The sequence below is a fragment of the Periplaneta americana genome, chromosome 1, assembly GCF_040183065.1.
Source record: "Periplaneta americana isolate PAMFEO1 chromosome 1, P.americana_PAMFEO1_priV1, whole genome shotgun sequence".
In the NCBI taxonomy this organism is placed as follows: domain Eukaryota; kingdom Metazoa; phylum Arthropoda; class Insecta; order Blattodea; family Blattidae; genus Periplaneta; species Periplaneta americana.
Window position 1 is genome coordinate 28,057,502 of NC_091117.1, and position 26,588 is coordinate 28,084,089.

Consider the following 26,588-nt stretch of genomic DNA (forward strand, 5'->3'; position numbering starts at 1 on the left):
AGTAGAACTTGGTTATAATGACATCCAAGGAACCTTAAAAATTATGTTGTTATAAACGAGTGTCATAGTAACTGAGATTCATATTTTCAATCTAGTGAGGTGGAAAATGAAAAATAATAAACATAATTAGGGTTATTTTAGATTTATGTATTCACTTTTAAGAATACCATGAACATAATAAAATACACGTACAATTATAAATACAGAATTCTGTAGTAAAACAGTTTGTTCATTACCAAACTTCTTTACTGAGGAGTGAAGTAATCAGTAATTTTACTCTGTTGTCTCCTACTTGCCCAATACACATTTTCTAAATTACATTCTATGTTCATTATTTCAGTTGCAATTTCACTGCTCCCACCCCTAGCTTCATAGAACATGTTCAAAATTGTAATGGCTTCTAAAGTGTCACTCACTCCTTTTAGTGGCCATACTGCGTTAAAATGCGTGCACTTAGTGAAAACTTCCTGTTGAAACTGACTGCATGCAGGTACCATTAATACCGCATGAATTCGGGCAGGTTACAATGGGATGAGGAATCTGCCTGCATTCCAGAGGTCTCTGATAGAAGGGAACAGTAAAGGATTTGCCAGATTTCAGCAAAATATTTCTTAAAATACTTTGAATCTTAGAAAATTGTATTCCAAACTGAGGTTGAAAATGACGTTATATGCAAGGTAGACGCATATACGTTTGTCGTATTAAGCAAGATAGAAAAGCTTATGTCTTATGGGGAATTAGTTGGGACCACAGAATATTTGACGTTATAGACGAGGTGTCGCACAAAACGAGGTCGCTATAACCAAGTTCTACTGTAGATTAAATATGAAAGATGTTAATTCAGTAGGAATTCTTTGAGTAAAAAGAATTTTTCAGCAAGAAATTTTTTTTTACGATTCATATCGCTTGATTTGTTGTATTCTTGTGGGTAGAGCATTGTAAAATTTAGAACCAATGTGCTGAATAGGATTTTAAAATTTTTTTTAATGCATCTCTGCACAAGTCTTGGTCGCATACTTGCCTTGGTTATAGCTTTATACTGTGTCTTGGCCGTGATTGTTTTTTTTTTTTATCTGCTGCTGTATGCTTCCCAGAAGTGAATACCACATGTGAATGGAATGGAAATGGGCATATATACTGTGGTTAGTATGCTATTGTTTAGGTGATTTCGTCGACCTGGACGGCATAGTCGGTAGAGTGGTGGCTTTCTGTGCTCGAGGTTGCGGGTTCGATCCCGGCCTAGGTCGATGGCATTTAAGTGTGCTTAAATGCGACATGGTCGTGTCAGAAGATTTACTGGTATGTAAAAGAATTTCTGCAGAACAAAATTCTGGCACACTGACGACGCTGATTTAACCTCGGCAGTTGCGAGCGTCGTTAAATAAAACATAATTTTTTTATGTGATTTCTTAGGTTTCGTACTTGATAGACTGCTTTATTCAGTTTCTTTACTTAAGTTATTAGAAATTCTAAATTTCATTCTTGTGTTAATCATACGATGAGAAGTTCTAAGTTGAGGGTTATTAATAAGTTTAGGATTAATTGGATACTTTAAAGTAGAAAGGTGCAAAGTGCCAAAATCATAGAAAACGAAATTATTATACAGAAAAGTGCAATGTGCCTAGGAGAATGATGTATGAAAGAGGCTACATCCACTTGTGTTTCTTAAGCGAGATATTTAGAGTTACGTTGCCAGCACCATGCAGTTTCAGACGGTAAGTGCCCTGTTAAGCTGCATCATAGAATGCAATGGATCTTCAACAGGTCATGTTTGTACCCAAAATTTCACACAGCGAAATATTTTACAGATGTCAGCTTTCACCTTATAACTTTGGAGTTTGTGTATGTGATACAATGCACTCTTATATGTGTATGTGGGATGAAAGCATCGCGAGTAGAGGTGCCAATGAGATTGCCTCGTGTGTACTAAAACTGATGAATATGGACATAACAAACAAGAAGAATCTGATAACTGTGCAGCTGAAAACAAAAATCGTGTAATGGTTTTCATGTGTCTCTTTTTAGTTGCCATTGGTTTATTTGAGCACATAAAACAACGTTTCCTTCTCAGCGGCCACAGTTTCTTACAATGTGATTCTGATTTCGCTTTGATTGAAAAACGACAGAACGTGACAAAAGCCTTCATTCCTAGTAACCTGCTTAAAATCGTACAAGACTCTAAAGTAGTAAAACCATTTCAAACCGTTTCAATGCTAGAGTCATATTTCCTTAATATGCAAGATGTTGCTGATCAACTAATTTCCATCAAGAACTTGAATATTTCTAAGGCATGTTGCATTCAGTATGATGTTAGTAAAGCAGGTAGTGTTTCTGTGAAATAGTCCCATGATAATGAAGCAGTGCATACCATTAAAGTGCTTAAAAAGGAAAAAAAAAAAAAAAAAAAACATTAAAGATGTGCAGTCAGCATTGTTTCAAGTTAAAGCATAAAATAGGGAAATTACTGAAGAAAAGAAGGGGGATCTACTAGCAATGACTCCCTATCTTCCAAATGAAGAGCATAGGCAGTTCTACAGGCAGATCTGTGAGTAAAAATTGCTCCAGAATAGGAAAAAATAGGTTTTGGACTTTGCACCATTCTACTGCAACTGTACCCATTACTTAACCCTTTTCACAATCTGTGTTATATAATTGAATATGGAGAAATAATGTCTTTACATACCACTATTATTAATGAGTAAACACTGTACTATTGCTGTTTTCTATCAGTAAAAAAAAAAACATGACACAAATATGTGTACAGTTATTCTTATAGCTACGTTTTTTTTATCTTATCTCCAATGTTTCATTTTGGCACTTTGCACTCTTCTACTTTAAAGTATCCAATTATACTGAGTTTGCACAGCACCCTCACAAAAACTCTTCTTTACTAACCAATTTGTTATAATTTTACATTCCAACTTAATTGCAATACCGGTAATGTTTAATATTACCGCTACAAGAATATTTTACGAAGTCAAATTTAACTCATCACATCCAAACGGCATAGGTACATTTCCTTACCAATATAATCATTATTTCTGTTTTAATATGACCTGTGCTGATTTACCCTCATAACAGGACTTCGCTTTAAGTTACTCGTTTTAAATATGCACCCAGGGTTGCCAGATTTTTCTCAGGGAAATTTGCAATTATTTCTTTAAAAGTAGCCTTTTAGAGAAAAAATCGCCCAAAATTTTAATTTCACATTATCTCCTATCTTAATGAGAGACAAAAATCCTGTTATAATACCTACAACAGATACATTGCGAAGATATATAGTACATCTTTCGATTCGTTAATAATAATTCAGGAAATTGATACTTCTTTCATATCTCATAAGGTGCATCTACAAGATTCAACTTTTCTTTCAACTTTACGCTATCAAGCAATGCATGCAAGATTGATATTTAATATAGACTCTGAATTTTTTTTGTATTTTGACGAATCTACATGTTTTCAAGTCTACTTTTTGTGCCCCTAGTTCCACTCGACAGTTCTTACTTTACACTTTTCCACTTTCCGATTGCAATTATACAAACTATTAATATTATCGCAGAGAGAAATATTACAATACGCAGTGTGAAAGAAACAATAATGAACTCACTGTTTATATATATATTCTTGTAAATAAATACACAGAATAAAAATAATAACTTTTAATTGGTTTATATTAAGACACTTTATCAGCTGCGATCGTTACCTAACATCTGAATGAAATTAAGGTGATAAGGCCAGCGAAATTAGCGCAGTTCCAGTGCCGAAAGCTACCCAGCTTTTGCTGTTATTGGGTTGAGAGAAAACCGCGTAAAAAACTCAACCCGTTAACTAGTCACATTCAGGATTTGAACCTGGGCCTTCACGTTTCAAGGTCAGATATGCTAACCGTTACTCCACAGCGGTGGACAACAATTTATAATCACTATTGCTGCAAATAACACTCATACCGACAGCAAATAACACAGTAAAATAGTTGATGAATTGTCAACTTTTTCTTGCCTAAACCCACGAACTATTAATTGAACATAAATTGCAACTGGCACTGCATCTAGTCTATACACTTGAGTCTCCTCAGGTAAGTGACGGAGTGGGGATGGGGAAGCCCATCGAATACACATGGAGATGTAACACTGTGGTTTAACATAGATGGTGATTCACGTGTATTTAAATTATTGTGTAAGTTATTAGAAGAAATAAATTATTTAGAGATCGAAAACCCATGTCATGTTAAATATAAACAAACTCAAAGAAAAAGATAAGATTTTAAAAAAATTACAAGGACTTTCCATCCGCCCAAATTTCGCTCGCCAAAATTTCTAGTAGCCCAAAAATTCACAAATTGCCTGAAGTAAAGATTAGTCGCAAACAGGGCTCCGGAGTAGCCCAATCTGCGACTTTTCGCCCAATCTGGCAACTCTGTATGCACCAATCCTCCACATGAACATTAATGGCGGTAAAATTTAACAACCACCACCTGTCACATGTGGCATATCTTCCCATATGGATAAAATAACCAATTGAAATATGATGTTTCCCTAGTAAGAATAGACCGCAAATGATTCATTTATGTGAACATGGTTTGCTGACAAACAAATAACTGTCCAATTTCGCATTTTTAAAGCAAAGTTTAAAAATTATATTTCTAATAACTTAGCAGACGACAAGGATCACAATGTAGCCAACTGCAGCTATATAATTATTGCATATTTAAATCTTGTAGACGAACTATATACTTCGAATTAACATATATGCCATTACCTTATTCTATATGTAACATTTATGGTTATTTTAGTAAAAGTTGTAAGCTGTTTTCTTTATATTATACATAATCCATTTTGAAAACTAAGATTGTTTTGTTGGTTATACTGCATTTCGTTGCTACGTTGTTTCGCATTCTTCTCCGTCATGAGTACTTGAGGTCCAATAAGATCTCTAAAATGCAGCGTGGTATTTGATAATGTACGATAACGGTAAATTTTATGAGAGAGTAGGTCATTGATATCTATTTATGACCGGCAGCGAAGTATTAACAACATGTCTGAAGTAGTGTCTGATGCTAGTAAAATTGGAAAGGAGAAGTATCCGAGGTTGGATTCTAAAATTATACAGTATGGAACAGCAGGTTTCCGCACAAGGTAATGAATGTGAATTTTATGTACTGTACTTTAGTTTTGTTCGGTGATTTAATCGCGACTGACGTGTGAATAATCCAAATTTTAAGTATTCATTGACCTGTTCCGCATTGGACAAGATAGCAGTCTTAGATTTAAAGACACGTGGAAGATTACTTTGAGTACGTCCTGTTACCGGTACATATTACCCAAAGACTCAAGTAGGAAAGGTTGTTAAAGAAGTACGCAGAATATTTCATTGCCCAATCGAGTGATAAATACCAGCAATATACAATACCGGTATGAATGTATGATTTTGTACTATGTCAAAATAGACGAATGACTGTGGAATGCTTAATTAAAAGTTGTCATATTTTAAATTAATACCTGATGATTGTTTTATGTTCGATTAACTTCTATTATGCAACAATGAATACTTTATTCATCGCCTATGTTACTCTCACGCCAGGAGTTTAGCTCTCTTTATTTTATTATTTTTTTTTTTCAGAATTTACAAATTTCGGTAATTTGTAGCAAATAAAGCATCTGACATATTTTAGTCAAACTTGTAACAAAGTGACAACTCTCATGACTACAACTTTTTTTTTTTTTTACATGTTTGAATCGAACTATAATATAGATACTGGTATTAAAAGTTGGAATAATAATTAGAACATATGGGTCATGGTGTTTAAATTTCAGATCTGAATGAATGGGTGGGGGGGCAATGGTGGTTTGATATTTGGCGATGGAGTGGAGTGGACTTTTTCCATTGCTGGTGATAAAATATAAAATAAATTCACGACGTTTTGAAAATTGTTTTTTTCTCTCTTGTACGCATATTTAAAAATTTAGGCTCATGTCCTTCGTCATTGATTACATTTCTAGTCACAATCTATTATTCCTATACTTTATAGGGCTGAAGATCTACCTCATGTGCTGTATCGTATGGGATTGTTGGCTGTCCTTAGATCAAAATCCAGAACCGGTATGTATAATGTAAATTTAATATCACGTAGCACAGTACAGATTCTGTCACATTCTACTTCACGTTTATAGCATTTTGGTGTAAATAGCTTTCTCGTCCACCCTATCCTCCTTTCTTCTCCCCTCCTCGTTTTTTCCTCTCCTCTTTCTCTCTTCTCGTCTCATTATTCCCTTCCCTGCTCTTCCCTCCCCTTCTCAACAAGTTACATAAATGATGGTGTTTGTTGAAGAGAACAACAGGCATAGGTCTATTCCCAATGTTTTGTAAAAAGCAAATCTCATAGTTTGTTCAACACAGTGATTTTTTTCTACCTCAAATAAGTAATGTAAATTTTTTTACAATGCTTCAGAGTTTGAACTGACTTTTGAATGACTTGATATAGTCTTATCTTTTTTGGGAATTCGGTAGAAAACGTTGGTCAGTATGATGGATATCATCAAGGAACAATGACAGGTTAGGTTTGGTTTGTTCAGGTTTTTTGGTATGCTTACCAAAAAAGTATAATATGCAAGGCATAACAAGAACCTCAACAAACCCAATCTAACCTATCACTGATCCTTGATGATGTCATTGATGTCCATCATAATGACCAACGTTTTCTACCGAATTAACTTTCTTTTTTTTTATCATCACCTCACCTCTTCTACAATCTCTTCTCGTTATATTCTCTCTCTTGCCCCCTATAGTTTCCTCTCCTTTATAATTTCTTCTTTGTACTCTTCTTTCCTCTGTACTAAGGTTACCAGATGTCCCTGTTTCCCAGGGACAGTCCCTGAATTTTGCTTTCTGTCCCGGATTTTCAGTGTTAATTATTGTTAATATGGTTTAATGAACATTCCACATTGCTGTGATAAATTTTGCTAATGCAACACTGCCACTTTTTCATGATGCCATAATCCAAACCGAAGGTGGGAATGTAACTGCAGTCGAATCTTCCATGTCTCATTGAGTAATACATTTAAAGACAGACAATTAAAACGAAAAGGCAACATTAACAAGGATAAAGATAGACACTCTAAAAATTTTACAATGGAACTCTAGGTCTTTAAGAAACAAAATGAATTTATTAAAGCAAGAAGTTCAAGAGAAAAAGTCTTCTATAATATGCATACAAGAATCTTTTCGGATTGATGATATTTTAAAATTTTACAAATTTGCTGACTACAAAATTTGTAATCTGTTTCGTGAAGATAGGGGGGTGGAGGTGTTGCTGCCATGATCCGTAACTCCGTTCATTAAATTGTTGACTACACCCCAACTCTGGCTGCTAGCAACAGGCATCTATAATGAACACCGTTCAAAGTACCCCTCATTTCTCATGAAAAACAACAACTGAATAGACTACAGTGGACTTTATGTTTCAGCAAACAGCTGGATACGTTAAGAAAATTGATTGATTTCACTGTTATCAAAGTTAATAGAAGAATTGAACTCCAGAAAAGAAGAAAAATTTATCCCTCCATCAATTAAGCAACTTTTGGGCATTTTTAAAAGTGGCTCTTATTTCACGACAGAATTCTCAATATCTCATGAATTTTTTTAGAGAAATGCTGTGGAATATCCCAGTGCCTGTACTATTCATTCACAAGATAAGCTGTATATGAAATGTACATATTTGTTGAGACCTTCTCTGGAAAGAGGCTAATTTTGAAGAGACCGTCCATTATTTTTCCTCAAACGGAGATGGATTTTACCTATATGGAAATCATTTAATTACCGGTATTTGATGAAATTTCTTGCATAAAGAAATCAGAGAAAATGGCAAAGTGGAATAAAGAAAATGCTACTCCTGTGCACAATATTCCAGAAGTTGATTGAACAATCTCCGTGTCTTCTTCAAAGTAAATGCTTCAAAGGAAAGAGTTTCTTCAGTGAACATGATGTGGGCATCCTAAAAATCCGGAATGAGTTCAGGAACTGTTCGTGCAATGCTTGCTATCTTAACCAACTTGGACATGACTTGTCAGAAATTTGCTGAAGAATTTATTGGAATCTAGAGAAGACTTGCTAAAAAAATTACTCTTCTGAAAGGAAACAATAGTTCAGTCTGTAGTAAATAGAATGAGTACCAGTATTTTAATTCTTTCAATTGTGCAAAAGCAATATAAGTGAACAGCAATCTAACAGAAATGTTAAAAGTATTTTGATATCTGTCCCCGGAAATTGTGAAACAAATCTGGTAAGCTGACTCTATACTGTACTCTCACCCCCTCCTGTTTCCTCCTGCCCTCTCCTGTATAATCTTCACTCTCCACTCCATTCTCTTTCATATACAACTCTCTCTGCTGTCGTCTCCTGCGATCTTCTTTCGTTTTTCTTTCTCTTCTTTCTACGAGGAGGATCCAGGAAATAACGACCGTTCGCGCATACCCGCCACGCAGCTGACTCCCCTTCCTTGTTTGAAGGTCAACTGGCTTCCTTATCATGTGTTCTCATAATGTTGTGAGTACTGGTTGCAACAAGTCGCCATTGTGCATTTTGTGTTACTTCAAAATGAACGACGTGATTGATAATCCCGCTGACTGTGAGGTGAGGAGTGTGATTCGATTTTTGAATGCCCGACATTTGAAACCTGCAGAAATTTACCGGCAATTGAAAGAAGTGTATGGTGATACTGTACTGAATGAAAGAAATGTGAGAAAATGGTGCGAAATGTTCAACAATGGGCGAACAAATGTCCACAATGAAACTCGACCCGCACGCCCATCACTCATCACAGAAGACCTGAAGACTGAAGTGAACGATAGAATCTTGCAAGACAGGCACACATCACTCGACGAATTGCATATTGCCTTTCCTGACATTTCTCGTTCTTTGCTTGGTGAAATTGTGTCGCAACATCTTGGCTACCACAAAATCTGTGCACGATGGGTTCCACGGCAACTGAGTGACCAACACAAAACTCAGAGAATGGCCTCAGCATTGACATGCTTGATGCGATATCACACAGATGGAGACGCCTTTCTTGATCATATTGTGATTGGTGATGAGACCTGGGTGTCTCACAACACCCCAGAGACCAAGCACCAATCACATCAGTGGCATCATCCCTCATCACCCAAGAAACCGAGAAAATTCAAACAGACTCTCTCAACACAAAAAGTCATGGCTACTGTCTTTTGGGATCGCAAAGGTGTTCTTTTGCTGGATTTCATGCCAAAAGGCACTACGATCAATGCAAATCGTTATTGTGAGACTTTACGAAAACTACGGCGAGCCATCCAAAACAAGAGGCGAGGAATGCTTTCAAGAGGAGTTGTGCTTCTTCACGACAACGCCCGCCCGCACACTGCTGCTTCAACTCGAGAATTGCTGGATCAATTCGGTTGGGAAATCTTTGATCATCCGCCCTATAGTCCAGACCTTGCTCCTAGCGATTTTCACCTTTTCACTAAGCTGAAAGACTTTCTGGGTGGTACGCGTTTTGGAAGTGATGAAGAGTTGAAGAAGACAGTGAACACCTGGCTTAATGAACTGGCAGCAGAGGAGTATAACACGGGAATTCTGAAGCTAGTGAACAGATACGACAAATGTTTAAATGTAGGTGGTGATTATGTAGAGAAGTAAAGGAAGCTTCAGTTATGTAAGAGACTTTGTTTTTTCAAATAAATATATTTTTTTTAATTATTACAACAAAACAGTCGTTATTTCCTGGATCCCCCTCGTACATCTCTACTTCTAGTTTTACCTTTTCTTCTCCTTCCCTTTTCCCACTGCTCCTTTTTCAATCCATTTTCTTCGCATACTTTAATATGACATCGTTATGTAAATAAGTGCTATCATATACTGTAAATCACAGCACACTTACACAGTATCTGTACAAATTGCGCAAATGATACGAAGAACATCTCTTATCTGGGTGTGTCTGTGTGAGGAAGGCTTATTGAAGACAATCTCTGACATTAACGTCACTTGTGTACTTTGCAACTTCACGCGAAGTAATTCATGCGTATATTTTTTAAGTATTCCATGATTTCAGCCTTCTCACTTACAGTGAGTACCACCAGCCATTCCCAGCAGTGGCGGATGGTGGGTTTGAAAGTTGGGGAGGCCAAGACGTGACTGATGAGTACTTGTATTTTATGTATTAAAAATATTGGGCCTGTCACATACTTCATTACTATTACATACTTTACACACGACTATTCTCTTTCTTTGTAAATCGAAAAATTAGGTCACGACATACTGAACAACTAATACTAGAAGAAACTAGAGGCATATTTGAATTTATTTCTAAACTATCAATATTTAATATACTGTATAAATAAAAAATAAAGAAGTACAGGGCTTTCATTTTAAAACTTCCCAGTCTAAATAACAAATTATTTAAATTGAATTCAGTTTAAATAAAAAACACGTCAATTTAGATATTGAGGGGGAAGTCTGAAACCAGGCTTAATTGCATTTTAGATTTCACCCCCCTCCACCAGCCACCCCTCTTTAGAAATTCCAAATGTCACCCTTACATGTTTATACTTAAATATGAAAGAGCATTCAATTGTTTATACACCTCATTCATTTATTTCACAGCTTTTGTTTTGTATTGTTGCCTGGCAACCTCGCTTGTTGTTACTGAGTGTTGAGTAGAGCTGAAGTACAAATATCATTGAACATTGTTTTTTTTTATTTGAAGAGTCCAGTGCAAGAATGATGGATGTCATTTGGAATACATTTTTCAGGAGAAGCAATTGAAAGTTTGAAATGCTTAGCGCTCAAAGCTTAACTGTGATTTTCCGATCATTACTGGACAATGACTATCAGTGTTAATGCCATTAACTCTCTATGTACATTCTATATGTCTTAAGCTATGCATTGACAGTCTTGGTTCATTTTCGACAAGAAAGTGACATCCATCATACTTGGAGTGGACTCTTCATTTCTTTTGCTCAAATAATATTTCAGTTTCACCTTCTAGACTATGCTTATGATCCTCATCAACTGGTTACTACAAAATTTTACATTAGAGCACTGGGTTATAATGCAGTGATGCAGCAAAATCACTACTGGTACCTAATACATTAATAATATAAAACACAATATATAGTTTTGTGTAAAAAGGGTGCGTGATGTGCCATTTCTGGCTTCAGCACACAAAAATCATAAAGGAGAGCTTTTTTTTTTATTGCAGGCCTGTTATTTATATACAGCCTCGGAATATTGGAAAGAATGGTCCCATTGGAAGATATTATTGGAAAGGGAAGGTACCCCATTCCCCCATCCCACTGGCCTGATTGTGTAATGTCCCTGATCACAATCAGGAGTAATTAATGCGCATAATAGGCCAATGTACTTGTCATAATGTGAGTTGTAATTGTTACAATCTTATTAATTAATTATGATTAAATAATAATATTCACAGGGAGCTGTACCTGAAAATTAGACTACTTCAATAATAATAATAATAATAATAATAATAATAATAATAATAATAATAATAATAATAATAATGCGAACAGCTGTTGGCTAAAAAATTTTTGAGCATGACCTTCATAGCTTCTTTACAACATACATGGCCTTCTCTAACTGGTCGACAAGCGACGAATATTGTCGTGAAATTGCTTGAGAATTAATTAAGATAGCGATGGCTAACAGTTATCACTGTAAATATAAGTGTCGTAATTAATTGGAACTACTGTATACGATCGCCGGTGTTATACATTCGGCGATCATAGCCGTGAACAACAAAGCTTCAGTGCAATCTTTATCGATGTGAAGTTTGCAACCACTCATGTCAGATGGCGTTGTCTGTCTAAATAATATGTGCACAATAAGTTTTATAAGTAAGTTCTAAATAACCATTTAGTGCAAGTTAGGTATATACCATAAGGTGCAGAAAAATACAATAAGTCGATTATATCACAGATACGAACGAATTAGCTATATATGAATTATATATAGGTGAAGTAAGAGTATCTCCAGCAGATAGACGGGCGGAAAAGTGACATAAGAGCTCTGACTTCAAACGCCTCAGCATACTTACCTGGCGTAGGGGTTACCGTGATCACGAAGGCGGTTCCCCCAGGGTGAGACCCTTCCATTGCACTGCGGTTGGGTTGACCCCTGCGATTGCTCCAAATGTGAGTAACTCGGGCGCGTAATTTTTGGTAGTCGGGACTGCGTTCGCGCTGTCCCTGAATTATACTTTACCACATATACCAATATTTCACTTCATATAAGTTATATGTAATATAAATGATTTTGATGTTAAATTACACGGATTCAGGTCACTATTTGACAACGAAATATTAATGCAAATGTAATCAGGACAAGTAAGCACAATTTGTTGTAAGGTTTAAACGCGTCTAACGAATGGAATAATATAAAAGTGTACAGGGAATCAGACACGGCGCGGGGTGCGACGCTACGTTTAGCTTTGCAACGCCTCGCGACAGTTTAAAACTGCCTGCTCGCGACAACTGATTTGCTAGCTGTGTGGAAAACTGGCCTAGGCTAGAAAATGGCGTCAATAATAGAGGACTGTCTATATGAAAAATTCTATTGTATTTGCTTATTATTTCCTAAGGACGCAAGCTCCTAAAAATCTATACGATTGAAAGAGTCTTAAAATTAAAATGTACTGCACAAACGTCATTTTTTATGTTTATGACTACTTCACGACTCACAATAAAGAAAAATAATATATTAAATCAATAATGAGTGATAGTATAGAGCAGAGAATTAGGCTTACCACAAATTACACTGGTCAACAGTCATTTTGCGCCAGACATAAAACTAACAAATTTCGACCTCCTGAATTAATAAATAACAAGCAAAATGTTCCATCACTTCGGGTTTTCGAGGTGCACAATATAGGGTGTTTCAAAAATACGGGACATAATTTCAGGTATGTATTTCACACATATAGACAATCAAAATAGTTCATTACAACGAAATGCTTTCTCTCTGGCGCCGGGATTTGAACCCGGGTTTTCAGCTCTACGTGCTGATGCTTTATCCACTAAGCCACACCGGATACCACCCCAGCGTCGGACAGAATTTTTCTCCGTTCCATTACTCTTTCATCGTATGATGACGCAGAATATCTGCATGGAAATATCATATGTATTTCGGTACATTAAAATAATATATATAATATGCGTAAATCACTTCGTGATTTAAGACGGCGCTTATTCCGTCGGATCCCGGCCAACTAGTCACTCATAACGAGTGCACCTCAGCACATGTGTGGACTTTGGTCCTGCGTTCATAGACTACTAAGACGTAGTGCAGAGGGCGGCCACTAGAGGGAACCCAAGAGTTGGAACTTGATCTGAGACGATTCTGTCCGACGCCGGGGTGGTATCCGGTGTGGCTTAGTGGATAAAGCATCAGCACGTAGAGCTGAAAACCCGGGTTCAAATCCCGGCGCCAGAGAGAATTTTTCACCGTTCCATTACTCTTTCATCGTACAATAAAAACAGTTTTAACGCAACACTGTGGAACACACCATATAAACTTTTTTTTTTTAATTATGAATCAAAAATATTATTCATTGCACTTTATATAGGCTACTATTCGTGGTTTGAAACTTTCAAGGGTATTTGAAAGTTAAAGTCGGGTTTATATAAAACAAAGAGGAAGTAGTTCTACTTTAGTATCGCAGATCTTTTTGGCCCCTGAAATTCACTCCCATTCATTGTGTACTAGACAAGGCAACAGCCAAGTTGTCACTTTTGTACAAATATATTGAAATTGAAAGTAGGTACCACAAACTACATTATTTCTAACATAAAAAATTGGCTACCGGCAACTTTGAACAATAATGGTAGTAAGTTATGACTTTATAAGAACTGATATTCTTCAAAAGCATGTGATACTGAACTTGTAAAATGTACATGTGGCAACACAGACCACGTGGGTGGGTGCAGTGTTCTCGCTTTCCTCAGATTATTTCCCATTCCCATTTCTGCAGTTCCGATTATGTGTTAGTAGCAATAGTCTCTTCCAACACGTGTGATGCTGTAGTAAGCTCGAAAAATGCTGCGAGGTGAATTTCCTTGTAATTGTTAATTTGTGCAATTATTCAACAATGAATGGAAATGAAAACATTATATATTGTGACAGCGACGTGAGATTCGAACTCACGACCAGCGTCCCGCGAGAGAGCATATCGCGCGGGCTTCACGAGGTACTGAGGGACGGCGCGCGGCGGAGAGGGGAAAGGGCCAACGCGGCGAGAGAGTGGAGAGAGAGTGCGCGCGCATCTGGTGCTGGTAGAGAGGAGAGGGCTCTGGATTTTTCTGGAGTGCCATCTCTAGAGACGCGTGGAACTTTCGAGGCTTCGTCGCTGTGGTTATAAATTACGGACGCGAAGGAACGAGATAGAGTTTTCAGTTGATTAGTCAGCCAGTCAGTGAGAAAGCTAGAGCAAGCAAGCCAGTATTGTGTACCGGAGTTCGACTCGAGTGTGCGTCCGCAACTGTATCAGCATCCGAAGGCCTGAGTTCGAGTACAGTGAACTGTCTCTGAAGGCCTGTGGTTCGAGATAATGTGAACTCGAGTGACTGAGATAGAAGAACTGTGAACTGAGAACTGACAGTTTTGATTTGTAAATAGTGCTTTGTAAATATTAGTTAAGATTAACAGTTCATTGTTGTTCGTAATAGTCCAGGTAAATTGTCATTGCAGTCAGTGAAGTGCTATAACGAATACTGTGTTAAGTGAAAATCCAATTGTTGACGAGAGCGTTTAAGGTGAATTGTAGAAAGGAATTATTGTTGTGACGAATAAATTACATTGTTGTTACTAATAAAATTTACATTGGTGTCAGAATCGGGACATTATTGACAATGGAGAACCTACAGCAGATCCTGCAAGCCATTGCAGAAATGAAAGCAGAAATGAACAAGCACATCAGTGAGGTTAAGAACGACATAAGTGAAGTGAAAACGGAGATGAAAAGTGACATAAGTGAAGTGAAAACAGAGATGAAAAGTGACATAAGCGGAGTGAAAGATGACATCACTACGCAAATTGAAAGCGTTTCGGCCCACGTAGATGGAATTGTCGCCATCGTGAAAGACGAACTTAAGGCCGATTTGGATAAACTAAACCAGAATTTTACAACTATAAACGAGACAGTAGCCGAGTTGAGACAGGATGTAGACCATTTTGACGGCAAAATTCGCGCTCTCGAACGTCGTCAAGAGGAAACGAGTGTGCTGATGGACCAACATGCTGTAGAAAACAAGCACATCCTCGCGTTGGTGGATCGCCAGGCTAGAGAACATAAACAGATAGTTGCCGAGGAGGTTCGACGTGCCATGCAAGAAGCGGCCACAGAGTTGAGGACTCCATATAGTGTCCCTGGGGAACCATCGCCTTCAGCCAGACATTACAACGTCAAGACGCCGAAGTTCGACGGAACGACGTCTTGGGCGATATTCCGTCGCCAGTTCGAGGCCACCGCGGCACATAATGGGTGGACGCCAGCGGATAAGACTACCCAGCTGTTGACCGCGCTTCAGGGGCAGGCGTCGGAGATTCTTCACAGCGTTCCGGAAGATGGGACAGCCGCTGAGATAATGGCGGCCCTGGAGGAACGTTATGGTGACCATCAACTTGCTGCAGCATTTAGGACCCAACTAAAAACGAGGGTCCAACAGTCAGGCGAGTCCCTACAAGAATTCGCGATGGCGGTGGAACAACTGGCCCATAAGGCCCTCAGGGGCCTACCTAATGATTTCATCGCTGGAGAGGCGGCCTACACCTTCGGCAGCGGGGTTCGAGACCCGGAAATCAGACAACAGCTACTCCTAACAGAGCATCGTACCATCAACGCAGCTCTGGCGGCGGCCCTCAGGATGGAGGCGGCCAAGTCGGCGGCGGGAGTCTCAGCACCGCACTGGATCGGGAGCGTCACGGCGACGGATGCTGGGGGGAGCCAACCGAAGCTACCCGAGCGGCAGAGGAGAGGAGCGTCTACCTGCTGGTCCTGTGGCAGACCGGGACACTTGAAAAGGGACTGCGACCGATCTGGTCACAAGCAGGAGAGAGAGGTGGCCGACGTCGAGGAGCGCCAACTGTCAACGGAGCGGCGGAGACGACGGGCGCCCACCTGCTGGTCCTGCGGCAGACCGGGACACCTGAGAAGAGACTGTGACCAATCCGGCCACAGGCAGGAGAGAGGGGTGGCCGACGTCGAGGAGCGCCAAAAGTCAACGGAGCGGCGGAGACGACGGGCGCCCACCTGCTGGTCCTGCGGGAGACTGGGACACCTGAGAAGGGACTGTGACCAATCTGGCCACAAGCAGGAGAGAGAGGTGGCCGACGTCGAGGAGCGCCAACAGTCAACGGAGCGGCAGAGACGACGGACGCCCAACTGCTGGTCCTGCGGGAGACCGGGACACCTAAGGAGGGACTGCGACCGCTCCGGCCACCGGCAGGAGAGAGAGGTGGCTGACACCGAGAGAAACCAACAGTCGCCTGAGCAACGGAGACGACGGGTGCCCACCTGCTGGTCCTGCGGTGAACCTGGGCACCTGCGGAGGAGTTGCGACCGACCTGGCAACAGTCAGGAGAGAGAGGGGACCGATGCTAGGAGGAGCACGTCGGCGCCATCATCACCGTCCCCTCGGCTCGTCCTGAAACCGGTCGACAGAAGGTGCGACGATGGGCTGATTGCTGAAGGACGGATAAGAGGCCGTCCATGCAGAGTACTGGTGGACACCGGGGCGATGCTCACTATCGCCAGACCAGACGTCGTGCGTGGCCTACCTGGGAGGACGCCGCTGCGCCAATACGAGCTACGGACTGCTTCAGGCGAGAGCTTGCCCATCCAGAGAGAGGTCTTCCTGGACCTGACCTTGGGGAAGAGGAAACTGGAGATGTGGGTGTTCGTCGCCAACATCACCGAGGACGTCGTCCTGGGACTCGACGCCATGCGGTTACTCGATGCGACGGTGGACGTCCGGCGCCGTATACTCCGTCTTGGTCGGGATGAAGTGTTCCTGATGGACGCCGAAGACCAACCCGTGGCCGGCGAGCTCTCCTTGGAGGGCCAAGTGGAAAAGCAAGTTGGCGCCCACGCAGAACGAGTATCGCTGCCCAGCCAAGCCAAGGATGGAGTGGCGCCACCATAAGGAGGGAGCAGCCGGAGGACCCCAAACGTTGGACCGACTAGCAGCCTACCAAGGGACTGCCCGAGACGAGCAGTCCTAAGGAGGGAGCAATGTGACAGCGACGTGAGATTCGAACTCACGACCAGCGTCCCGCGAGAGAGCATATCGCGCGGGCTTCACGAGGTACTGAGGGACGGCGCGCGGCGGAGAGGGGAAAGGGCCAACGCGGCGAGAGAGTGGAGAGAGTGCGCGCGCATCTGGTGCTGGTAGAGAGGAGAGGGCTCTGGATTTTTCTGGAGTGCCATCTCTAGAGACGCGTGGAACTTTCGAGGCTACGTCGCTGTGGTTATAAATTACGGACGCGAAGGAACGAGATAGAGTTTTCAGTTGATTAGTCAGCCAGTCAGTGAGAAAGCCAGAGCAAGCAAGCCAGTCTTGTGTACCGGAGTTCGACTCGAGTGTCGTCCGCAACTGTATCAGCATCCGAAGGCCTGAGTTCGAGTACAGTGAACTGTCTCTGAAGGTCTGTGGTTCGAGATACTGTGAACTCGAGTGACTGAGATAGAAGAACTGTGAACTGAGAACTGACAGTTCTGATTTGTAAATAGTGCTTTGTAAATATTAGTTAAGATTAACAGTTCATTGTTGTTCGTAATAGTCCAGGTAAATTGTCATTGCAGTCAATGAAGTGCTATAACGAATACTGTGTTAAGTGAAAGTCCAATTGTTGACGAGAGCGTTTAAGGTGAATTGTAGAAAGGAATTATTGTTGTGACGAATAAATTACATTGTTGTTACTAATAAAATTTACAATATTTTGGAAAATTTAGGAAACTCAGTTTACAAGAACAGATTATTGCTATACAGAAGGGAAGGCCAACCCCAACACTACCTGGTCTTACATATATGCATGTTGGCTAATTTGTAGCATATTTCATTCAAGAAGGTGTCATTTCGTCCTGTTACCTTCTTTCCTCCTCTTAAGAAATACGCAGGAGCCGCCACTGCTTAGCATAATTCCATTGAAAATTTAAAGAATATTTAAAAGTTTAATTTGAGTGCTTATTGCGATTTTATTGTTATGGTCACTTTGCACTCGGGAAATTAATTGGATCTTGACATAAATACATAGAATTGGTCAACTGGCTATGGACCTGAATGTTCCGGGTTCAGTTCTGAGTGATGACTGTTTTTTTTTTTTTTTCATTACTGTGCTAGAACTTCCAGAACTGCCTGGGTTTCCGGAATTTTATGCTGGAATACATGTGATTGAAAGATGTGTGTCTAGCCTGAAATGGGAGGCATTTCATAGTATCGTCATTCATAAAACAGACCGTAAAATACGTGACACATTATTTATGGGAAAACAATTAGCTCAGAGGAAAAGTTGTTGTTGTTGTTTTCTAATGCCAGGCGTTGACAATAAAGTCATTTGACCTCTTGCACTCCAATATTTTTCAAAGATATTATCATGGTCAGCCACAGAAGAATAGATTTTGAGGTGTTCCGAATCCATTTCTTGGTTTGAGTTGCACAATGGGCAGTTAGGGGACTGATATATTCCAATTCTATGCAGGTGTTTGCTAGGTCCAATGGACCTGTCGACCAACAGCAGGTGTGGTCCTCCAGACATTCTGGGGGTTGTGTGTGAATGAAGTAGCCACCAAAACGTTAAAATATGGTGTTCACTTAAATCGGCTACAACTTGCCATTTTCACTCCAATATGAAATGAGTACCATTAAGGTAAAATTATCCGGAGGTAAAATTGTCCCCCAGTCGGATCTCCGGGCGGGGACTACTTTAATGGTACAGAATCAACTAAACATCTTACAATGGAATGCTGGCGGTATAACATCAGAGGAAAAGTAAATAGAGCATTGTTGTATGTGTAGCCTATTTTTATGTCATTTTGCTATTATTTTCTTTGCAGGGGCAGCTATTGGACTTATGATAACAGCATCTCATAATCCAGAACCAGACAATGGTGTGAAACTTGTGGATCCAAAAGGTGAAATGTTGCAGCAGAGTTGGGAAAAGCATGCTACGAAACTTGCAAATGCCAGGTACGTATCTTACAATTACAAGACTTCCATTGTTGATATTACACTTCAAGAAGTCTTTCGTCTTGCTTTTCTGATTATGTTAAAGAATCAACCATGCCTTATATAGTTGTTTCACAGTTACTTTGACAGTTTTCAGCGGATTCTAAGAGATTTTATGTCACGAGTAGCTTCCCAGTAGAGTTTCTCTAAGTATTTAATTTTTACTTTCCATTATTTTTACTCCAAACAAAACTGATTAAATACTAACAAATAATCGGGAGATTGAATCATATTTTAAATCCTAACCAGGTTCAAAGAATAACAAGACTAAAAGTTGTTGTTTTCTAATGCCAGGCGTTTGACAATAAAGTCATTTGACCTCTTGCACTCCAATATTTTTCAAAGATATTATCATGGTCAGCCACTGAAGCACAGATTTTGAGGTATTCCGAATCCATTTCTTGGTTTGAGTTGCACAATGGACACTTAGGGGACTGATATATTCCAATTCTATGCAGGTGTTTGGCCAAACAATCATGGCCTGTTGCCAATCTAAATGCAGCTACAGACGATTTTCTTGGTAAATCGGGAATTAACTGTGGATTTTGATGCAGAGACTAAAAGTATAGAACACTTTAACAGTTTCTACTTTACTTTAGGCCTATGGTACCGAAATTTGAACACTTGAATTAGTGAAGAGATGACATTTAAAAAAAAAAGAGCTGGATATACTTCGTTAGTCACAAAAGAAATGAAGAATTCTTACAAGAATTAAAAATTATATTCCTATTTTAGAAGGAATCAGAAATTACAAGCAAAATTGGATACAAGATATTGTAAGAATGAATGACAATAGAATCCCTCTACAGATTTTGAATTATTTACACAGAGGAAAAAGAATACTGCAGTAAGAAGACCTTTAAAATGGCTGACAATTTCTTTAATTTTGTGTGCCAAAATGAATCCCGTGGTCTAGAATCTTTAAGGATGGTAATGATGAATATTTTTTGCCTGATTTCTGAACGATATCATAGTTCTCTGTGTCCGCTAGAGTATAGAAGCTGGGGTGACACTTGCATCAATAGGTAACAAGTCTATTGCTGAAGATGATAGGATATGTAAGAAGAGATAGTGAACTGTTGTAATTCTTCTGTTACACTTAAAATTTCTGGAATTATTCAAACAACAGTAGTTGTAAAGTTATAGTTTCGCTATGGCAATCATTTCCGAGCGAACTATGTAGGCAGTAGTCACTCAGTGTTTAACATGAGTTGAGCTGTTTCGTTTACAGTGAGTTGAATTTGAATTAAATTGAATTGAATTTAAAAGGGTTATGACAACCTAACACTGCGACCTAAAAGATCTATTGTGCTTTCCCATCATAATATTCTATCAGTCCAATAGTTTGATGTTCATGATAAACTGAATCGAACTACGGATTGACACAGTTGATAGCTCATCAAGCTTTGGAAAGTGTTTTCCAAAGATGAGAGCTCTTTGATGGGCGAATACATTGCAGTCTCACAAAAGATGAGCTACAGACTCATCTACCTGTGAACAACGAGCTGAGTTGATGTTACATCTCATTCTGTGCAGGTTCTTCTTGAGGGCACAGTGTCCTGTGAGGAATACGACTGCCCAGCAAGCTGTTTCTTGCTCAGTTTTAACAAGTCACTTGACCTGCTTTTATAAAATCTCTTATGAGGACCTTGGAGTATCTGCAGCCCTCACTTGAGTTCCAATAGTTTTTGTTTCTTGAGAGCGCAGTCCCTGATATCTTGCTTTACTGAGTCTTAGAGATCGTCCCAGCACAGACTCAGGTCCTATGAATGGGATCTCACTTCCCTCTTTGGCATCCTCATCTGCTCTCTCATTACCCCTAATCCCTTCATGTCCCGGCACCCATTTCAGTTGAACTGTTCGTTTACAGCGATAAATTAGAACATGTTCTTATTTACTTTCAAGACAATCAAAGACTTTTAAAGTATTGTAAGAGGTTTGACACTAAAACTTGTAAATTATTGGCAAATCTTGGAAAGTCTTGTGGAACATGAATTTGATTACATTTCGTTGTGTACAAGCAGCTTTAAGCTGCATCTACATGATTCAGTTTTCCTTGTGCATATGCATGCAATCTGGAAAGAATATTGAAAGAATCAAGTTGAAAATGCACGTTCAATTAAGATATATGCAGATTTTGTGTCTATGGGCTATTCCATATGAAATCGATCAGTTAAAAACCTCGCATTTTTTTATACTTTAATTTTTTCCCTATTTATAGAAGGTGCTGAGGAGAGTGCATTTTCAAAAATATACTATCGAAAGTCAAACGGTTTTCGTATTGTTGAGCGACAAATTTAGCGTATTTTAGAAAAACAAGCCTCTTTCAGCACTCAGAACTCTGGAACCATTTACTGCAGAACATTGAACGGGAGCTCATTTTGAAGCTGACATTTGGTAGGTTATGTTAAGAAGTAATCCTTATTTTTATTGTACACAGAGAGACAGATAATCTTATTTTACTTGCTTTTAGGCTTTTTGCCAATTTGTAAAAATGTAAAAAAATATTGAGAAAAAACCTTGCATTATTAAGAGGGATTCGGCATTGTTTGCTTAGTGGTATGGCAATAAGTTTCGAGGGTATTAAATAGATTATTTTCACATGCCTGGACTTGAACGGCACAGTACCGCATACACAGGCCGAGAGCTGAAGATAAGCGAGCGTTGGGCGTCATTTTACTCCTGTGTTTATGAAAACTTGTGATAAAGCTAGCCCAGCTATGCCCTACTAGACGAAACATCACGTGTTTGTCTCCTGGCCTTGCTTGTCTCGGCTAGCTCCCGTCTCACAGTCAGCTGGTTAGTTCATGCACGTACTATTTATTTTCCTTATTTGATATTTTCAATACTTTCTTATCAAGATACCATCAGTACAAAAATATGTGTTTATTTGTACTTTCAATGCGGAATCTAACTATATATTTTTTAAATATTTTTTCCTAGCCAAATGCGTCTTAATGAGGAAAAATCTAAATTTCTCCATTTCCATAAAAAATAAGAAATCTGTTTATATGTCAATATAAACTTTAATTTCTCAGCATCAAAATAAACCGTGATTTTGATCATTGGGTGAAAGGGTTTCGGAGCTACAACAGTTTAAATTTTATGAAAATACGATAAATTTAAACATTTTTAATTTAAACACTATGAAGTTCTGATGCCTCAAACTTTGCACAAAGTATTGTATCACAGTTCTCTACATACAAAAAAAGTTTCATCGTATTTAGAAATTGTAAGGTCAATTTTCTCTATATTTTGGTCGATTTGAGATGGAATAGCTCCTATGTAGTGTGCCATGTCGAAAGTCATCTTCAGTATTTATATTATATTTTATTTTAATGGATTCTCAAAATTGTAGTTGAACACTCCATAGACATTTGTATTTGCGATAATGTTCGATAAAGGTAATCGTACTTGCCACCATTTTCAGCTTAAAAGGTCCACCATCACCAAACAAATCAATTTTCAGTTTATTCACGGCCACCTGGAACAACCACCTGCTGTCAGGTAATCTATGGTGAATCCTCGGCCTCATCTCGCCAAATATCTCACTATCACCAATCCCATCGACACTAAATAACCTCGTAGTTGATACAGCGTCATTAAATAGCAGAGTAAAAAAGAAACAATCAGCTGCTCGCTACATGCTACTGTTGAACGAAGATACCCATCGGCAATGGGTAGCTCTCAATTGCTACATGTGCTCTCATTTTTATTATAAAAAGGCGTGCACAATTTAATGTGTTTGGATCACTCTTTCCTGCATTGCTAGAATGTGTAAAGTTGAAAGAAAAGTTGAACCGTGTAGATGCATCTTTAGATCAACAGGAATAGGATTGGATTTTCTGTTCACAAGTTCAACTTTCCGCAGTGTTTGCTTCCTGCAGTTAAACATTTTATTACTAATCCCCAAAAATGAAGTTTAAGATAAAATCTAGGATACAAAATATTTTACTATTTTAGAATTGAAGTGCGAGATGGAAGAAATTTTAATATATATTTTTTTTCAGTGTATTGTGCTGTACCACCTGTGTTGAGTTGGCAGTTTAAACAGCTTGCATACTACATATGTGTGTAATGAACAGAAATGTATGAAAGAATAGAAATTGTCTTCTTCGACTAAACAGAACGTTTTCTGTATTGCAGTGATAATGAACTGGATTCTGTACTTTTGGAAATTGCTGAAGGAGAATCAATAAGTTGGAAAATTCCAGCTCTAGTGGTCGTTGGCCAAGACACAAGGTAATCTTTTAGTTTTCATAAATGGACAATTTTAATAGTCTGCTGATAATTTTCTGTTGCGTGTCTTAAGCATTTCTCTATGATTTATGTTGCTTTAAGGAGTTCTTGTGGTACTATTCGATGCCATTCTTTTGCTTTCTAAATGAACGACGATTATATGGTGGTATTGTATTATTAATGTGTCTTAGTGAAACTTACAGCAGAGTCCGTATAGGCCAGTTTCTATCTGATGCTTTTCCAATTCACTGCGGGCTAAAGCAGGGAGATGCACTATCACTTTTACTTTTTAACTTCGCTCTAGAATATGCCATTAGGAAAGTTTAGGATAACAGAGAGGGTTTGGAATTGAACGGGTTACATCAGCTTCTTGTCTATGCAGATGACGTGAATGTTAGGAGAAAATCCACAAACGATTAGGGAAAACGCGGAAATTCTACTTGAAGCAAGTAAAGAGATAGGGTTGGAAGTAAATCCCGAAAAGACTAAGTATATGATTATGTCTCGTGATCAGAATATTGTACGAAATGGAACTATAAATGTTGGAGATTTATCCTTCGAAGAGGTGGAAAAATTCAAATATCTTGGAGCAACAGTAACAAATGTAAATGAGACTAGGGAGGAAATTAAACGCAGAATAAATATGGAAAATGCATGTTATTATTCGGTTGAGAAGCTTTTGTCATCTAGTCTGCTGTCAAAAAATCTGAAAGTTAGAATTTATAAAACAGTTATATTACCGATTGTTCTGTATGGCTGTGAAACTTGGACTCTCATTTTGAGAGAGGAACAGAGATTGAGGGTTTTTGAGAATAAGATTCTTAGGAAAATATTTGGGGCTAAGAGGGATGAAGTTACAGGAGAATGGAGAAAGTTACACAACGCAAAGCTGCACGCATTGTATCCTTCACCTGACATAATTAGGAACATTAAATCCAGACGTTTGAGATGGGCAGGGCATGTAGCACGTATGGGCGAATCCAGAAATGCATATAGAGTGTTAGTTGGGAGGCCAGAGGGGAAAAGACCTTTGGGGAGGCCGGGACGTAGATGGGAAGATAATATTAAAATGAATTTGAGGGAGGTGGGATATGATGGTAGGGACTGGATTAATCTTGCTCAGGATAGGGACCAATGGCGGGCTTATGTGAGGGCGGCAATGAACCTCCAGGTTCCTTAAAAGCCAGTAAGTAAGTAAGTATTATTTGTGTGAAATACGAGAGTCCTAGTTCAAACTTCGCACATAGTGATTGTTTAGTCCTTGGACATTACTAATATCATCACCATTTTCTATTTATATCACAGACCTAGCAGCATGGGCCTTGCACAGGCAGCATTGATAGGTATAAAAGCTCTAGGAGGGGAAGCAAAGGATTATGGAGTTGTGACAACTCCCATGCTTCACTACTTCGTGATGTGCATCAATACTGCAGGGGACTATGGTGAAGCGACTGAAGAAGGCTACTTCAAGAAACTGTGTTGTGCTTTTGTAAAACTAAGGGGAGATGTGAGTTGAGTTTCCTATTTTGAGTTGAAAGTATTTTTGTTATATTCAGTGATTCTAAAGCAGCTTTTACTACTGTAACAATCAGTCTGTCACTTAAAAGTGACACTTAATGATTGTTGGAAAATTATGCACCATATTATGATAAAACTTTACAAAAAGATAGTTTTTCAGTAGGTTTTGACACACTGTGGATTATCTGATAATGAAGCTGCTAACGTTTATGCTGCTAACTATCTTGCTAAGAAGGGAAGTAATGGAATTTTCATATAAATTTAGATTTTAACAATCATAATTTAAACTTTTTTAATATCCCTCGTAACATATTCATTTTTCCAGAAACCAGACAATGGTCACTATGTACCAAACATTATATTTGATGGTGCAAATGGTGTTGGAGCCACCAAGATGAAAATCGGCATGGTGCACTTGAAAAATTCTCTACAGGTGCAACTTCACAATGATGGAAATGGAAAACTAAATGATTTGGTGAGCTTTCTTGTGATTAAATTTCAATTTTTACAGAGAGACCCTTCCTTGGTAAACTTAATTTTATGTGAGTGGTAAAGCCAGTATTGAAGAGTGGATATACAGAACATACTACATTACCATGTTATCATTGGATAAAATTTTATTCCTGTTGCTAAGGACTTTAGAAAGTCACTAAATTATATTTGAACAACTTATAATACGAAAGTTTAATTAATTTTGTTGCTGAAAAATTGTTAAAAGTAGCTATATCTAGCTACGCTAAATTGGCAACAATGGCTTAAAGTGAGAGAAAGTCTGACTGTTTCTTGTTGGTTGCTGTGGTTAGTCATGAGACATGCCTCTAGCGATGTGGAGAGGGTTGCTAGAAATCCCTTCTGGCATCAAAGGTCTTCACATTATTTTCTGTTCCTCCCCCCCAATCCCTTCTGTAAAGCCATGACCTGTAGATCCTCATCACCCTGTCCGAATACATCTGTTGTATTTATAACTTGTAATAGTTAGGACTTTTCTGGGTAGGCATTGCCTCAATTGCCTCCAAGTAGCTTCGCCACTGGTAACAGCAAATTGAAAAACATAAACAAATACACAAGATGACGACACTAGTTACTGTCAGCCTAAATAAGTGTACTTTCAACATTTTGTATAAAATTTAAAATAAATTAATATTTTTAAATTATTACAAATCAATAGGTTGGTCAAATTAATTATTTATGCTCAACCATGCCGAAATGTAGTAATTATACACCTGGTAGCAGCCCTTTAATGGACCTCATTAAAGAACACCTATTCATTAAAGTGAAGGTGTTCCATCAATCAGAAAATAGCATTGTAGCAATATGAAAGCGCAAGTATCGATTATTCTCGGATATGCAATCAAAAGACAACTAGCGAAACATCACGGAGGCTGGAAATCCAATACTGTCGCAGAAGGTTATGTTGAAGAATCGATCCAAAATAAAATTGAAATCTCAAATACAATATTAAACTCAGTCCAAAAAAACAACACACAAATTAACATCAATTCACCGTCATCTTCCAGCCTTTCACAAAGCACATTTCCGCAAATTCATTTCACCAATTGTACAATAAAT

General features: G+C 38.8%; 1 protein-coding gene and 1 non-coding gene across 2 annotated transcripts in view; both read left to right on the forward strand.

Annotated features, from left to right (window-relative positions):
- The first annotated feature begins 4,890 nt into the window (after positions 1–4,890).
- The window catches only part of nst (phosphoglucomutase 3-like protein nst), a 41,438-nt gene continuing 19,740 nt past the window's right edge, over positions 4,891–26,588 (forward strand). Inside the window, exons 1-6 of the mRNA XM_069817729.1 lie at positions 4,891–5,135; positions 6,029–6,099; positions 19,091–19,223; positions 23,409–23,504; positions 24,807–25,008; positions 25,345–25,494. Coding sequence (XP_069673830.1) covers positions 5,035–5,135; positions 6,029–6,099; positions 19,091–19,223; positions 23,409–23,504; positions 24,807–25,008; positions 25,345–25,494 — 753 coding nt within the window. The 5' untranslated portion in view covers positions 4,891–5,034. The remainder of the gene's footprint in view (positions 5,136–6,028; positions 6,100–19,090; positions 19,224–23,408; positions 23,505–24,806; positions 25,009–25,344; positions 25,495–26,588) is intronic.
- LOC138710035 (U1 spliceosomal RNA) lies at positions 12,072–12,233 on the forward strand. Its single transcript, XR_011335030.1, has one exon. It is a non-coding gene; the product is annotated as a U1 spliceosomal RNA (small nuclear RNA).